The sequence below is a fragment of the Trachypithecus francoisi genome, unplaced genomic scaffold (assembly GCF_009764315.1).
Source record: "Trachypithecus francoisi isolate TF-2019V2 unplaced genomic scaffold, Tfra_2.0 Lachesis_group4, whole genome shotgun sequence".
NCBI classification, from domain to species: Eukaryota; Metazoa; Chordata; class Mammalia; order Primates; family Cercopithecidae; genus Trachypithecus; species Trachypithecus francoisi.
This window is the reverse complement of record NW_022681469.1, coordinates 117,239,712-117,256,166: the sequence shown is the minus strand read 5'-3', so window position 1 is coordinate 117,256,166 and position 16,455 is coordinate 117,239,712. Positions and strand designations below refer to the sequence as shown.

The following is a 16,455-nucleotide window of genomic DNA, read 5'->3' as shown; positions in this document are numbered from 1 at the left end:
GCGTCTCCTTCCACAATTAGCAAGGTTATCAGGTCTCGCTGAGAAAACGGGGCACGCAACCCGCAATCACAGCAGGACAGAGGAGAGAGAGAGCTGTCCAGCTCTGCTTTTCTGAGAGGCCGGCCAATTCCAATTCCAAAGTCTGCTTTTGCAGTCTAGGCTGCCTTTGCTAAATAAAGTAGCTGGAAGTGGATCAAAACCCCTTCTCCAATACCTTTTCTTCTCCCAGGCAGGGGTAGGCAGCCCGCTTCACAGGCTGATCAGAGGGCATTTCGCTATGGAGGGCACAGCCGCATTGAGTTGGCAATGCTTGTCAGGAGCTTAGAAAGAAAGGCTCACTTCTCTGAGGGCCATTCCGCTGCCGGTTTAGAGGGCCACCGCTTGTAAAGATACAAATTAGGATCAGTGATAACCTGGATGGCCTGACGGGAGTACTTGAATGAACAGGACTTATTAGGTGGAAGTGGAGACTGGGATCAGAGGGGCCAGTGTTTGACCCCATAAAACGTACAGAACAGAAGGCACCTCTCCTTGTCAGGGGCAAGGAGACGACAGAGGGCTGGCTTGTTCTCTCTGTGGCTCACATCCTCTCTGTGAAACAGAAACACTACACGCTGGCTTCTAAGAAGGGGGCCTCCAAGTAAAAGTTTACTGCCTGGAAAGCTCTGAAGCTGAGACATTAATTTCTTATCAGTCTTTTTTTTCCCCCCTAAAGAAACAGGGTCTTGCTATATTGCCCAGGTTGGACTCGAACTCCTGGGCTCAAGCAATTGTTCTACCTCAGCATCCTGAGTAGCTGGGATTACAGGTGCACACCACCATGCCTGGCTTGGTCATTTTAAACCTAAAGATAAAGGTACTGATTTTGTAAACCTGTGGTTTCTCTGTCTTTCAAACTCTTTGGCCTATAAATGTCCCAAGTCCTTATGATTTTTTTTTTGTAGTTGTTATAAGAAAATTTTGGCCAGGCACGGTGGCTCATGCCTGTAATCCCAGCATTTTGGGAGGCCGAGGCGGGTGGATCACAAGGTCAGGAGATCAAGACCATCCTGGCTAACACGGTGAAACCCCATCTCTACTAAAAGTACAAAAAATTAGCCGGGCGTGGTGGTGGGTGCCTGTCGTCCCAGCTACTAGGGAGGCTGAGGCAGGAGAATGGTGTGAACCCGGGAGGCGGAGCTTTCAGTGAGCTGAGATCGCGCCACTGCACTCCAGCCTGGGCGACAGAGCAAGACTCCGTCTCAAAAAAAGAAAATTTTACTTAATGCTAACATGGTAAAAGAATCTATTTTCATTCCAAGGAGCTTGCTATGTTTGGGAAAGCAATATATATGAATAGCTAGTTGCTCCTTGCTTAGGCCTCCCAGTTGAACGGGGGAAAAAAAATCAGATGATTATTCCTGGAAAATTATCTGTATGACTCCTGGATGTTTCCTAGCCATGACTTTTAACCGTTTTTGGGCTACAGACCCATTTGAGAGCCTGAAGAAAGCTACAAACCTTCACCCAGTAAAACCAGCATTAAGGAAAACTCCAGCAATGATGGTGGCATGGAAGATAAGGCCAAGTGTGAGATTTCAGTGTTTGCAATCTTGTAACTGCAATCTTGCAACTCACAAGTGTTTAAACTGAGACTTTTCCCTGTAATCTCAGCACTTTGGGAGACTGAGGTGGGCAGATCACTTGAGCCTAGGAGTTTGGGACCAGCCTGGATAATATGGTAAAACCCCATCTCTATTTAAAAAAAAAAAAAAAATTAGCTGGGCTTGGGGCGTGTGCCTGTAGTCCCAGCTACTCAGTAGGCTGAGGTGGGAGGATTGCTTGAGCCCAGGATTTCAAGGCTGCTGTGAGCTATAATCGTGCCACTGCACTCCGGCCTGGGCTACAGAGCTAGACCCTATCTGATTTTCAACATTTACACGAAAGGCCACTTCCTATAAGGAGGTGGGCGAGAGTGATGCAACTGGTCTGCTTCCTTGGATGTGTGACAAGCTATGAAGTGGGAGATGACTCAAGTCTAGGAATCGCTGCATGATTCAATAACTGATGAACATATGGGAATTAGCCATTTTTTCAAATCAATAGCTACATTTTTATTTTTATGAATTGACTTAATTATACAAGGTTTCATTGATATGACTTTTTCTCTCATTCTATTTTGTCTGCTGCATTGTACAGACAGGGGGATGGGAGGCTTCCACTGGACAAGCTGGCCTAACCCCCAGGCTGTCAGATCACTGAGCAAACTTTAGTGGAACTCAGCTACTCTGTTCTTTTTTTTAAATTTTTTTTTTTTTTGAGATAGTGTCTTGCTTTGTTGCCCAGGCTGGAGTGCAGTGGTGCCATCATGGCTCACTGCTGCCTCAACCTCCTGGGCTCAAGTGATCCTCCCACCTCAGCCTCCCAAGCAGTTGGAATTACAGTAGGCACTACCATGCCCGGATGATAATTTAAAAAAATTTTTTTCTTGTAGAAACAGGGTCTCACTGTGTTGCCCAGGCTGGTCTCGAACTCCTGGCCTCAGGTGATCCACCGCCTCAGCGTGATCCACCACCTCAGCCTTCCAAAGTGCTAGAGTTACAGGCCACCTGTCATTCTCAAGTGAGCCCCCGTGCTTGGCCTCCCTTCTCTTCTCACCCCATGGAAGAAACAAAGGACACACAAGGCCTTTCCATGAACAGCAGACAAACTGCAACCACTCGGTAGGGCTGTGCTTGTATGCATTGCAGAGAACACCGCCCCTTTAACTGACTTTCACCCTTGGGAAACAAGAAGGATAGAAGGTGCGTTTCTAATCTCCGCGTGCCTACACCGCTCTGTCTGGTTAACAGCACACTGGAGGAGCACGGTGGTTTAAAATGACAAAATAGGCTTGGCTGGCATGGTGGCTCATGCCTGTAATCCCAGCACTTTCAGAGGCCAAGGCAGGTGGATCATCTGTGGCCAGTTCGAGACCAGCCTTGGCAGCATGGCAAAACTCTATCTCTACTGAAAATACAAAAATGAGCTGGGTGTGGTGGCGGGTACCTGTAATCCCAGCTACTTGGGAGGCTGAGGCAGGAGAATCACCTGAACCCAGGAGGCAGAGATTGTAGTGAGCCGCCATTGTGCCACTGCACTCCAGCCTGAGTGAGACAGTGACACTCTCTTAAAAAAAAAAAAAAAAAAGGCCAGACACGGTGGTTTACACCTGTAATCCCAGCATTTTGGGAGGCTGGGGCGGGTGGATCACTTGAGGTCAGGAGTTCGAGACCATCCTGGCCAACATGGTGAAACCCTGTCTCCACTAAAAACACAAAAATTAGCTGGGCGTGGTGGCGGATGCCTGTAATCCCAGCTACTAGTGAGAGGCTGAGGCAGGAGAATCACGTGAACCCAGGGTTCATTGAGCTGAGAGGTTGTAGTGAGCTGAGGTCGTACCACTGCACTCCACCCTGGGTGACAGAATGAGGCTCTGTCTCAAAAAAAAAAAATAATAAAAATGACAAAACACCATAACATTCTTACAGCCACAGCAGCTGATGAGCAGTGGTCGAGCACCTGAGGGGCTGGAGCATGTGCCAGGCTGAGGCTGGGTCTGAGGCATGGTGGGACGCCAGGGTGACCGAGTGAGTTCCCCATGGGCTGCCAGCCCCAGCTATGGGCTGTCAAATGGAGATGGCTTCGCAAGGCAGCAGGAACAGCAATGATAAAATAACAATGACTATTATTACCAGTCAGGCCTGGTGCTAGAAATTACTGCTACTCACAGCCCCCAGGCAGGCGTGGTTATTCCAGTTTTGTGGAGGGGCATCTGAGAAGGCAGGCAGCCTGGCCAGCATCACAGACTCAGTGAGCAGAGTGAGAACCGGGGTCCGTCAGACCTTCCATTAAGCCATCCTGACGCTGCCAGGTGGGCACTGCTCAGCTCTGGAGCCCCCCGAGGATGCCAGGCTCTATTGGGTGTCTATCTCTTTCTTTTTTTGGGACAGAGTCTCACTGTGCTGTCCAGGCTGAAGTACGCTGGCATGATCATAGCTCACTGTAGCCTAAAACTACAGGGTTTCAAGCAATTCTCCTGCCTCAGCCTCCCGAGCAGCTGAACTACAGGTGTGCACCACCACACCCAGCTAGTTTTTGTATTTTTTGTAGAGCTAGGGTTTCGTCATGCTGCCCAGGTTGGTCTCGAACTCCTGGCTCAACTCAAGCAATCCTCCTGCTGTGGTCTCCCAACGTGAGGCAACGCACAGGCATGAGCCACTGTGCCTGGCCTAATTTTTAAACCTGTTATAGAGAAGGGGTCTTGCTATGTTGCCCACGCTGGTCTCGAACTCTTGAGCTCAAGTGATCCTACCATCTTAGGCTCCTGAGTAGCTGGGACTACAGGTGCACATCAACACGTCCAGCTAATTTTAAAATTTTTTGGAGAGATGGGGTCTTGCTATGTGGCCCAGGCTGGTCTCAGACTGTGGCGTCAAGCAATCTGGACTTACTCAGACTGTCTCTATTGAGATATATCCAAGCCAGGTACGATGGCTCATGCCTGTGATCCCAAGAGTTTTGGAGGCTGAGATGGGCAGATTGCTTGAGGCCAGGAGTTCGAGACCAGCCTGGCCAACATGGTGAAACCCCATCTCAACTGAAAATACAAAAATTAGCTGGGAATGGTGGTGGGCACCTGCAATCCTAGCTACTCAGGAGGCTGGGGCATGAGAATCACTTGAACCGGGGAGGCAGAGGTTGCAGTGAGCTGAGATTGCGCCACTGTACTCCAGCCTGGGTGACAGAACAAGATTCTGTCTCAAAAAAAAAAAAAAAAAAAAAAAGAAACAAAGAAAAAGACAAGACAAGACGGAAAAAAAAAAGAGACAGTCTGCGTGGATCCTCCTGAGTCCACTCTGACCCCATGCTCATCTTCTAACTGGTCCCCGTCGGGGAGCAGGGTCGGGAGGAGGTAGGGACTGACCTGCAGAACGCACGCTCCTTACTGTTTACAACTATAGGACGTTTCATGTTCTCAGAGGGCGCCTACACAAGTTGAGACTTTATGGTTGGCTTGGCCTAGTGCCCGCCCTTCATCTGCTCCACCTGCAAACTCCCTGCCACCTCCTGACTCAGCAGCCGAGAGGAGAACCTACCGAGGTTGTTGTCCGTCAGCACCTCCTTCACCCTCTTGGTAATGCCGTAGGTGTCCAGCTCCGGGGACATGGCTACTAATTCTTGGATGCTGAGGGCCGAGTGTCCGGAGAGAGGCAGCGGGGTTGCGGGCTGGGAGTCGGATGCTGGCGGGTCACTGGGCTCTGGTGGTTTGCCGTCCTTGCTTGCCTCGATGGGGGGACAGGGCTGCTGGACCAGCTCGGTCAGGCTCTTCACCGACTCGCTGGAACTCATTGGGGACTCAGGGGCAGGGCTGCAGCTGGCGGAGGTCTTTGGAGTGCTTTCTGTAATTAAAGCACACGAGAAACCGTGCCTGAAAATAGCTGTCTTTCACCACGACCATCTATCTATGTTCTGCATCTAGGAAATACTAATTAAACGCTCTGAGAAGAAGCAGACGGTAGGGTTTTCTGTGGGTCTCAGTGAACTGTTTCATATTTTTTTGACTGAAGAGTAACCACTAATTTTCCATATTAAAAAACAAAAATACCACCACTGGAAGAAAAACTAGGGGTTCAAAAGAAAGGCTTTGGAAGGCTTAACATGAGGGCATTCTGCTAAAAAACTCCTATTAATCGTGTTATCGCTGTCATGATTTTTTCTAATGAAACCCCATAATTTGGTAATTCAGAAGCACTTTGGCTAGATTATAACTTGTGTAGTTATGTTGTCCATATTTTCCAGAACAAAAAGCACAGACAGATTGCTTTAAATAAGGGCTGCCCATAATACGTTGTCACCACAGTTATGAAGACCCTTAAGATGAAACGTGGCTGGGCGGATGGATCATCTAAGGTCAGGAGTTCGGGACCAGCCTGGCCAACAGGGTGAAACCCCATCTCTACTAAAGACACAAAAATCGGCCTGGCAAAGTGGCTCATGCCTGTAATCCCACCTACTTAGGAGGCTGAGGCAGGAGAATCACTTGCACCTGGGAGGTGGAGACTGCAGTGAGCCAAGATTGTGCCACTGCACTCCAGACTGGGTGACAGAGTGAGAGTGAGACTCCATCTCAAAAAAGAAAAAAAAAACAAAGAGGAAACGTAAGGCCATAGCCTCTGGTCCCCCAGCACTGGGTCTCGGGACCTAGGGTATTTATTTTTATTTTTATTTTTTTAGAGATGGAGTCTTGCTCTGTGGCCCAGGCTGGAGTACAGTGGTGCAATCAGGCTCACTGCAGCCTTGACCTCCTGGGCTCAGGAGATCCTCCCGCCTTGGCCTCCTGAGGAGCTGGGACCACAGGTGTATGCCACCATGCCCCGCTGGTTTTTTATTGTGAAGAGCAGAGAACTCCACAGCACCCAACTCTAGGGGAAGATGGAGAGAGGCAAGGAGAGGAGGAGCATCCTCTCTGTTTCCCCAGCCCTTCCATTTTAGAATTCTACTTCCAGTCCCGGGACTTGCTGGTTCTGCCTGCTTCTGAAAACCAGGCTCTTTGCTGGTATAAGCCATGCTGTAACCAACAGCAGAAGTGACTGGGCTGGTGTGGACGAGCCAGTGTCTACACTCTCCTCTGCCCTGCTGGGGTCGCTGTGGGTGCCCAGTGGGAAATGCCAGCTGGGCTCTGTTGGTGGGTGATCCCTTTGGCCTCTGATAACATCCCATAAAACCTGATAAAAGAGGCTGGATTCCAGTTCCGGGATGTCTGAGATAAAGACTTTGGCCATTTCCTAATTTCTGCAGATAGAAACTGTCCAGGAGGAAGATGTGGCTTCGTGCTGAGGTCCTGCCTGCAAGGCAGAATCTGCCTCTGGCCCAGCTCAGTGTCTTGGCACACTCTCTCCCTCCATGCCCACTGAGGGTGACAGAGTAAGACCCCACAGTGCCAGATAAGAGGGCCCAGGCCATGCTGTCTGCTCCCAGGGTCTTGTAAAAAAATTTTTGTGGAGATGGGGTCTTGCTAGGTTGCCATGGTTGATTCAAAATTCTGTGCTCAAGCAATCCTCCTACCTCAGCCTCGCAAGTAGCTGGAACTGCAGACATGTACCACTGCACCTGTCTAATTTTTAAATTTTTTTCTTTTGTAGAGATGAGGTATTGCTATGTTGCCCGGGCTGAACTCCTGGCCTCAAGTGATCCTCCCTTCTTGGTCTCCCAAAGTGCTGGGTTTACAGGCATAAGCCACTACGCCTGGCCAAGGGTCTTACTCTTGCTGCTTCTCCCTCGAGCCCTAGCAGGTCACTCAGTCAACATCAGCACCATAGTAGATAACCCAAAATACTTGTTACCTGGCTGAAGGGAAAATGTAGCATAGAGCAGCAACTTAACTTCAATTTACCATTTATCTCAAGAGTCCTTTACTGGACATACTGTATCCAGGATCCACTAAACCTGCCATAAATACATTCCAAATACAAGGAATATTTTGTATTCATACCTAGAAAGAGCAAAGCCCCAAATAAAACAATCGCAACTTAAACCATCAACCCCGTTTATTGTCCTGAATTGGCACAAACTTCCGCCATCGCATAAGGCTGTGTCCTTGACCTGGGAAATCAGGTTACAAAGAGAAAAACACACGCCAGACCGGTTTTTGAAAGATGTGGAAGAGACAAGCGTAAGAGGCAGAAATGGTCCGTATAAATCTTTAGGGCAATGTGAATCTTACAAATCAGATTTCTTCTCTCCGCTCACCCCCCGGGTCACCAGAGAACGGGATATAAAACCCCGCAAATGTTATTTTTGTGTCTGAAGCTGGGAGAGGAATCGTACTGTAAGGATGGCGTGATTCACTCATGCAAGGGGCCGGCCTGGCAGATCATCCATCTTGCTCACCGGATACTGTCAAGGATGGCATGAATTCCCCAAATGATAAACAGATTTCTTCTCAGGTTTTGTGTCCTTTAACCCACAACAAGGTCAACATCATGGCTGCCTGGCTAATAAACCGAGTGTGGTGCCGGCTGCCGGGGCACCTCCCCGTTTTGTTCTGGGTGCTGGCGGAGGCAGAGCTCACCGCGAAACTCAGAGGCTGTGTAGTTCTTTCTTCCAGGCGCGCCTTGCAAGGCGGTGGCGTGGATTTCTGCCATCATGAACCCCCGGGAGGACTAAACAGGGGTGCTCACTACTGTTACAGGTGTCCCTCTGTGCTCTAGGCTGTGACTACAGACAAAGGCAGGCTTCCTGAGATCAAATCCCTGTCTGAGTCCTGAGAGATCCAGCGTGTGAAAGTGACAGGTGGCGGCTGGTTGCCGGAGGTGGCTTGTATTTGTCTCTCCACTCTCAGTCTGAGTCTAAAATGCAGAAGATCTTTGGGAGGGTGAGGCGGGCAGATCACTTGGAAGCCAGGAGTTTGAGACCAGCCTGGCCAACATGGTGAAACCTCCTCTCTACTAAAAATATAAAAACTAGCCAGGCGTGGTGGCGGGTGCCTGTAATCCCAGCTACTGGGGAGGCAGAGGCAGGAGAATCGCTTGAATAGGGAGGCGGAGGTTGTAATGAGCTGAGATCGTGCCATGACATTCCAGCCTTGGGGATAAAGCGAGACTCTGTCTCTAAATAAATAAATAAATAAAATGTAGAAGACAGCTGCAAGCTGCACACTCTTCCTGGGAGATAGTTTACTCACCAACAGACATCTGCATGCACAGATGTGGCTGCGGTCTCAGGTCAAGGAAACAGGATTGAGCCCACGTTCGTGGCGCAGGCATGGAGAGATGCCACAGCAAACAGATGCGCTGGAGACACCATGAATCCATGCGCTCAGAACATCATGTTGGGAAGAAAGTCAGTCTTTTCTTTTTCTTTTTTGAGACAGAGTCTCGCTCTCTTGCCCAGGCTGGAGTGCAGTGGCACGATTTCACTGCAACTTCCTCCTCCCGGGTTTAAACAACTCTCCTGCCTCAGCCTCCCAAGTAGCTGGGATTACAGGTGTGCGCCACCACGCCCAGCTAATTTTTGTATTTTTAGTAGAGACAGGGTTTCACCATGTTGGCCAGGCTGGTCTTGAACTCCTGACCTTAGATGATCCTCCTACCTCGGCCTCCCAAAGTGCTGGGATTACAGGTGTGAGCCATCGTGCCCAGCCCTTTTTTTCTTTTTTTAATTATTATTTTCAATTGCATGGAACGGAGCCAAAAAGCCTTGCTGTTTCAGAGTATCGTTTTAATCACAGAGCTCCACTTGCTAATGTTTGGAAAGGAGAAGTAATATTTCTTTATATTGACTGTATTTTTGTTCTGTTAGGACAGACAGTGAATCCTACAGGAAGCCAACTCTCCCCACTGCACAGAGGGTCCCCTCACCCTGGCCACCCTGACAGGGTGAGCCACTGCACCCGGTCAAATGTATTTCTATAAAGACCTACAGTCAACATAAATCTTATGACCGAGTGCTATTTCTCCCACAATGCCTGGCATATGACAGGGATGCTGGTGACAGATTCAAAAGGCCACATCCTATATGATGCATTTATCTTTTTTAAAACATTAAACTTTTCTTAAACTTTAAAAAATAGAGACAGGTTGGTCCTAGAACTCCTGGCCTCAAGTGATTGGATCTTCTTACCCTGGCCTCCCCAAGTGCTGGGATTATAGGCGTGAGCCACTGTGCCCACCCACTTCCTACATTTTACACAGGTAAGATATGGTGCCCTGGCCAGGCGTAGTGGCTCATGCCTGTTATCCCAGCACATTGGGAGGCTGAGGCGGGCGGATCACTTGAAGTCAGGAGTTTAAGACCAGCCTGGCCAACATGGTGAAACCCCATCTCTACTAAAAATACAAAAATTAGCCAGGCGTGGTAGCACACACCTGTAATCCCAGTTACTTGGGAAGCTGAGACAGGGGAATTGCTTGAACCCGGGAGGTGGAGGTTGCAGTGAGCTGAGATCGTGTCATTGCACTCCAGCCTGGGCAACAGAGACTCTGTCTCAAAAAAAAAAAAAAAAAAAAAAAGATATGGTGCCCCGAGACACACAGCCAGGAGCTAGGCGGATGGGCCATATTCTTTTTTTTTTTTTTTTTTGAGACGGAGTCTCGCTCTGTCACCCAGGCTGGAGTGCAGTGGCCGGATCTCAGCTCACTGCAAGCTCCACCTCCCAGGTTTACGCCTTTCTCCTGCCTCAGCTTCCCGAGTAGCTGGGACTACAGGTGCCCGCCACCTCACTCGGCTAGTTTTTTGTATTTTTTAGTAGAGACGGGGTTTCACCGTGTTAGCCAGGATGGTCTCGATCTCCTGACCTTGTGATCTGCCCGTCTCGGCCTCCCAAAGTGCTGGGATTACAGGCTTGAGCCACCGCGCCCGGCCTGGATGGGCCATATTCTAAACAGCCCTGTACAACTGGTGGTGCCTGCCCCCTGCACCCGAGTGTGCCTTAGTGACAGAGTGACTGTGCCTGCCTTCCCACGCAGTTTTTCTACAACCCACACATCGACATGTGTGAATCTCGAAGACTTAACGATGAGTCACAAAAAGCTGATCCACTCACAGGATTGTGGAAGGGAACCAAAACACATTTCATACCAGGCGTGAATGGAGCAGCAGCTGAGGGCGTCTGCATGTGGCTTCATTCAATTTTCCCAACGGCCCTGGGGTGGAAATTTACACCCTACATCCTAGGTGAGAAAGCAGAGGCTCAGATGGGCAACGTGACTTGGTTAAAGTCACACAGATGGTGCAAGGATCGGAACCAGATCAGGAGTGGAAAACCTCGATGTTCCTACCCATCCTGCTATCTGCCAATACCACGTGATTCTGAATCGCAGCCTACCGTCGTTCCTGCGTCATTTCACTCTCATTTTATTTATTTATTTATTTTTTGAGACAGGGTCTTGCTGTGTTGTCCCAGCTGGAATGCAGTGGTGTGATCATGGTTCACTGTAGCCTCGACCTCCTGGGCTTCAGAGACCCTCCTGCCTTAGCCTCCTTGCCAATGTATGACCGAAAGTAGCTGAGACAGGTGTGTGCCCCCACGCCCGGCTAATTTTTGTGTTTTTTGTAGAGAGATGGGGTCTTGCTATGTTGCCCAGACTGGTCTCGAACTCCTGGGCTCCAGCGAACCACCCACCTCTGCCTCCCAAAGTGCTGGGATTACAGGCATGAGCCACCGCACCCAGCCTACTCACACATTTGTAAAGTACCTACTCTGTGTCTTGGGGATAAGGGAGAAATCAGACAAAAACCTCGCTTCCAAGGACTCTGCAGCCTGCAGGGCCAGGACAGTTGAAAATGGGTAATTTGCATATTTAAAAAGCCCTACTGCATAGTCCCATCCATCCAGTTTTGACAGCAATAGTAAGGTGTTACATTTAAAAAGTGATCTATGTGAATTAATTTTTTTTTTTTTTTAAACAAGGCACTGAATCTGGCATAAGAGGAATTTGGTTAGGAAGCTACAGAAAGCAGAGATAGTGACTCAAGGCCCTCTGAGATACACAAGGCATTCAGGAACTATAAAAGGATTATGAAAAATATTATATTCCAAAAACAGCAGGCAAACAACATCTGCCTTAAGTTTTCAATGGGAGCCAATTGAAAACGCGCACCCGTCGTAATTCTCGGAGATACATCTCTCTGCAGTTCCTCCGATCCACTCTTGAAATTTCCATACCCGGCCCTCTATCCGCAGTAATAATAACCCAAATTCCATTTAGTGTTCATTTGAGCAGTCAGGATAAAGTCGTTTCTTATTATCTCCCCACTGTGTAAAAAACAGCTTGAAGGTGGGAAGTCAGCAAGCATTTTCACCAAAAAGTAATTATTGTAAGTGACATTTTTACTGCTGGCATGCCATAAGGCGAACTGTGCATTCGGAAGGACAAGTTGCTGAAACAAAATGACAGGGTACTCCGTGACATTCTGACAAGAACCCAAACATTATTTAACTGGCGGCTGGTCTGATGCGCCACTTTTCATTCTGTCCATGGTTTCGGCTTTGAGCCCATGCCAAGCCAGGAAATTCCAATGACTATACAGACAGACACGTACGGAAGGGTGGGAGAAAGGAGGGAGGAGGTTAGGGGAGAGGGGAGGGTGGTCGTGGCCTGGCACATGTAAGTGTGAATGAGTAGGGGAGCTGGGCACGGTGGTCCACACCTATAATCCAACATTTGGGAGGCCAAGGTGGGCGGATCGCTTGAGGTCAGGAGTTCGAGACCAGCCCGGCTAACATGCAAAACCCTGTCTCTACTAAAAATACAAAAATACACATGCCAGGTGTGGTGGTGCATGTCTGTAGTCCCAGCTACTGCGTCTCAAAAAAGTAAATAAAATAAAAAATAAAAAAACACAAACAAAAAATATAAAGGGAGCCCGGGAGGAGAGGAAAGGAGAGTCCGAGGGAGGGATGGGCCTGGAGGTGGCAGGAGTGGCGCAAGATACAAGGATGCATGGCGGGCTCTGAGGTGCCCGGTGTGGGCATGCTGGGGCTGGCAGGAGCCCTGGAGGCTTGGAAAGACTCTGCCCAGCCTGCAGGCCTTTCCAGCCACTGGTGCTGACAGCTTCAGAAGCCACAACAGGGTGACCACCAGCCTGGATGCTTCCTAGCTGGGTTCAGAGGCACAGATGGTGATGTGGGCATCAGATCTGCTCCGGAACTGACCCTGTACTCTGAAGAGACCACACCCCCTGGGGGTTTATGCCTGGACTGAGTTTCTCAGCATCAAAGGAGAACGACAATGCTCGTTTGGCCTCCTATTTGTTTGTTTGTTCTTTGTCTCTGTTGTCTCTGTCGCCCAGGCTGGAGTGCAGTGGTGCGATCTTGGCTCACTGCAACCTCCGCCTCCTGGGTTCAAGCGATTCTCCCGCCTCAGCCTCCTGAGTAGCTGGGATTACAGGTGTGTGCCACCATGCCCAGATAATTTTTGTATTTTTAGTAGAGATGGGGTTTCGCCACGTTGGCCAGGCTGGCCTCGAACTCCCGACCTCAAATGATCTGCCTGCCTCAGCCTCCCAAAGTGCTGGGATTACAGGTATGAGTCACCGCGTCTGGCCCTGGCCTCTTGTATTTTGGTCATACAGGGTCATATCACAAACACGAGACATTCTTGCATGACCAGCTCCAAAATTTCTGAAAACCAAGGCTTTCCTCGGCCATGGCAGTGATGCTGGGCTCCTCGGTTCCCAAGCCTTGCTTCTGAATCCAGCAGCAGAAGCTCACAGCCCTGCTGGATCTCCACCGGAACAGTCCTCCATCTCCATTAGACACAGCCCATATAAAAACCCAGAGTATTCTTCTTTTGAGTAAGACTGGCATCTCGACTGATTAACAAGAGCTTGAAACACAATATGCAGCAACTGTAGCAGATGTCACAAAGATACCCATGAGCTTTCCACAACTCCTTCCTAGGCCACTGGACATTTCCCTACCACGAAAGAAACAAAAGTAGCCCAACAACATGCTGAGGAATATCAGAGACATACCCAGCGTGGCCAAACTACAAAATGGCTTTCTTTCCAAGAAGGTGAGCAGCTATGACTGACGCCAGCAGCGGGACGCGAACGTCCAATTCCCTAGGGTCCCAGGTTGGCCTTCTGCCCCCTGGGAAGGTCTGTGCCCATACAAGTGGCAGCATCAAGCTTTGGGCACATCCCTTGCCAGCCCCAAATCTATCAAATCACTGTTTTTCAATAGCAGAAAGAACCTGAGAAAGAGTCTGTAAGCGGTGGGGCCGGGGCGGGCGGGGAGAGGTGGGGGTTGAAAAGGGTTGGAGTGGGTGGGAAGACCCCTCAGAGGAACCAGAGGGGATGGGTGGTAGCTCTGCTCCACTCCAGGAAAGATCAATGCCCCCCCTCCACCCACCCAATGGGTGCCAATTTCTTCTATCAAATGGAACAGCAATGATCTCTCTCTCTCTCGCTCTCTCTTTCACACACACACACACACACACACACACCCCTCTGCAGGGACTAAAGAAAGAATAGGATAAGATGAACTCAAAGTTGCTGGTACCTAGTAGGTGCCGGAGTGTGTCTGTGTGCCAACTATATAGCCATAGTGTGTGTGTGTGTATTTTTTTTTTTTTTTGAGGCAGCATCTTGCTCTGTTGTCCAGGCTGGAGTGTAACGGTGCAATCTTGGCTCACTGCAGCCTCTGCCTCCCGAGTTCAAGTGATCTTCCAGCCCCTGCCTCCTGAGTAGCTGTAACAACAGGTGTGCGCCACCATGCCTGGTTATTTTTAATTTTTTGTGGAGATGGGGGCCTCACTATGTTGCCCAAGCTGCTTTTGAACTCCTAGACTCTAGTGATCTTCCTGCCTCAGCCTCCCAAAGTGCTAGGATTATAGGCATGAGCCACCGTGTCTGGCCAACAATATATATTTTTAGGTTTGCCCAAGAAACTCTTATAATGACATGGGAACCAAAATGCTTTCTCCCTTTTTTTTTTTTTTTTTTTTAGATATGGTCTCACCCTGTTGCCTGGGCTGGAATGCAGTGGCGTAATCACTGCTCACTGCAGCATCGACCTTCTGGGCTCAAGCAATCCCTCTGCCGCAGCCTCCTGAGCAGCTGGGACTACAAGCACATCCCACCATTCCAGCTAATTTACTATAATTATTATTTGTTGAGATAGGGTCTCACTATGTTGCCCAGGCTGGTCTTGAACTCCCGGGCTCAAGTGATCCTCCTGCCTTGGCCTCCCAAAGTGCTGAGATTACAGGCATGAGCTACCATATCTGGCCCCAAAGAAAACCTGTTTCAATTAGAGCAAGGTTGTTTAACTTGTGCAATTTGTATTTCACCTCCCCAAAATTGACTTCCAAGTTGCTGGAAGATGGGACCTGTGCCTTCCACAATAGGGAAACCCTCCATGTGCCAGGTGGTGGGGGTACAGCCGTAAGCAAGGCAGACCCTGCGCCTCCATATCTTGTAACCAAAGCGGGAGGCCGATGTCACTAAGCGGGTCACTCAGAGCCTAGGAAGAGGGTGTTTCTGGGGAGAGCAGTGCCAGGGCAGGGTCTGGAGGTACAGCTGTGCAGGCAGCATGGTCCTGGCCACAGCACAGGGGTGTGACAAGCCCCTGCTGCCAAGCGAGCGAGAAGTTGTTCTGAGAAGTTAACCATGAGCTCCTCTAACTAGAGGAGACACCATCGTGCCATCCAGCGCCTCCCACCCTCTAGACGCCATCGTGTCCATCCAGAGCCTCTCTCCCTCTAGACACCATCGTGTCCATCCAGAGCTTCTCTCCCTCTAGACGCCATCGTGCCATCTACAGCCTCCCTCCTTCTAAAAGCCATCGTGTCCATCCAGAGCCTCCCTCCCTCTAGACGGCATCGCGGCCATCCAGAGCCTCCCTCCCTCTAGACGCCATCGCGTCCATCCAGAGCCTCCCTCCCTCTAGACGCCATCGCGTCCATCCAGAGCCTCCCTCCCTCTAGACGCCATCGTGCCATCCAGAGCCCCCCTCCCTCTAGACGCCATCGTGTCCATCCAGAGCCTCCCTCCCTCTAGACGCCATCGTGCCATCCTGAGCTTCTCTCCCTCTAGACGCCATCGTGCCATCCAGAGCCTCCCTCCCTCTGGGATGGTTTTCTACTCTCCTCTTTCATCTCCCTGATATGGGAAGGTACGCTGGGGAGAAATGATCTTAGAAATTCTGTGTTGGAGGCCGGGCGCGGTGGCTCAAGCCTGTAATCCCAGCACTTTGGGAGGCCGAGACGGGCGGATCACGTGGTCAGGAGATCGAGACCATCCTGGCTAACACAGTGAAACCCCGTCTCTACTAAAAATACAAAAACTAGCCGGGCGAGGTGGCGGGTGCCTGTAGTCCCAGCTACTGGGGAGGCTGAGGCAGGAGAATGGCGTAAACCCGGGAGGCGGAGCTTGCAGTGAGCTGAGATCTGGCCACTGCACTCCAGTCCGGGCGACAGAGCGAGACTCCGCCTCAAAAAAAAAAAAAAATAAAAAAATAAAAAAAAGAAATTCTGTGTTGGCCTGAAATGCACGAGGACGAAGCTGCAGAGGTGATGAGGCCCTGTGGCTGGCGGGAACCTGCGCAGAACCCGCGGGCCGGGAGGGGACCTGCCGGGGATTCGGAGTGGAAACTCACTTTCCTTCCGGGGTCATTTGGCTTGTGTATCTTTTATAAGCTTTTAAGGAAATAAGCATATCAAAAGCAGAGCTTGAAGATATTAAAAATTAAAAACCTACTTAAATTACAATTCAATTTTGGTAGTGAGCTTGCAGTCTGGCCAGATTGCTGAAGGGACACTGCGTGACACAGACGGCCCTGCTTCAGCGGCACAGGCTCGCCTTGTTCTGGCTTTTCTGCAGACCCATACTGATTTAGAAATGATGCTTTCAAATTACCTTCAATAACCTTATTACCAAGCCAGCTGTGTGTACGAACACTTATCAATGCGTCCCTGTGCATTAAGACAA

The 16,455-nt window shown here is 49.8% G+C and overlaps 1 protein-coding gene and 1 long non-coding RNA gene across 17 annotated transcripts in view; both read right to left on the bottom strand.

Moving 5' to 3' along the window:
* The window catches only part of CUX1 (cut like homeobox 1), a 517,458-nt gene that overhangs the window by 48,671 nt on the left and 452,332 nt on the right, over positions 1-16,455 (bottom strand). For 11 of the 16 annotated variants that reach the window (XM_033192550.1, XM_033192558.1, XM_033192559.1 and 8 more), the window contains one exon: positions 5,118-5,420. The exons of the other annotated variants lie outside the window; for them this stretch is intronic. In XM_033192550.1, the coding sequence (XP_033048441.1) occupies positions 5,118-5,420 (303 nt within the window). The remainder of the gene's footprint in view (positions 1-5,117; positions 5,421-16,455) is intronic. 16 annotated transcript variants of the gene reach the window in all.
* LOC117072408 lies at positions 7,056-15,673 on the bottom strand. Its single transcript, XR_004432788.1, has 3 exons — positions 14,832-15,673; positions 10,955-10,966; positions 7,056-7,068 (listed from the first exon to the last, which is right to left on the bottom strand). It is a non-coding gene; the product is annotated as an uncharacterized LOC117072408 (long non-coding RNA).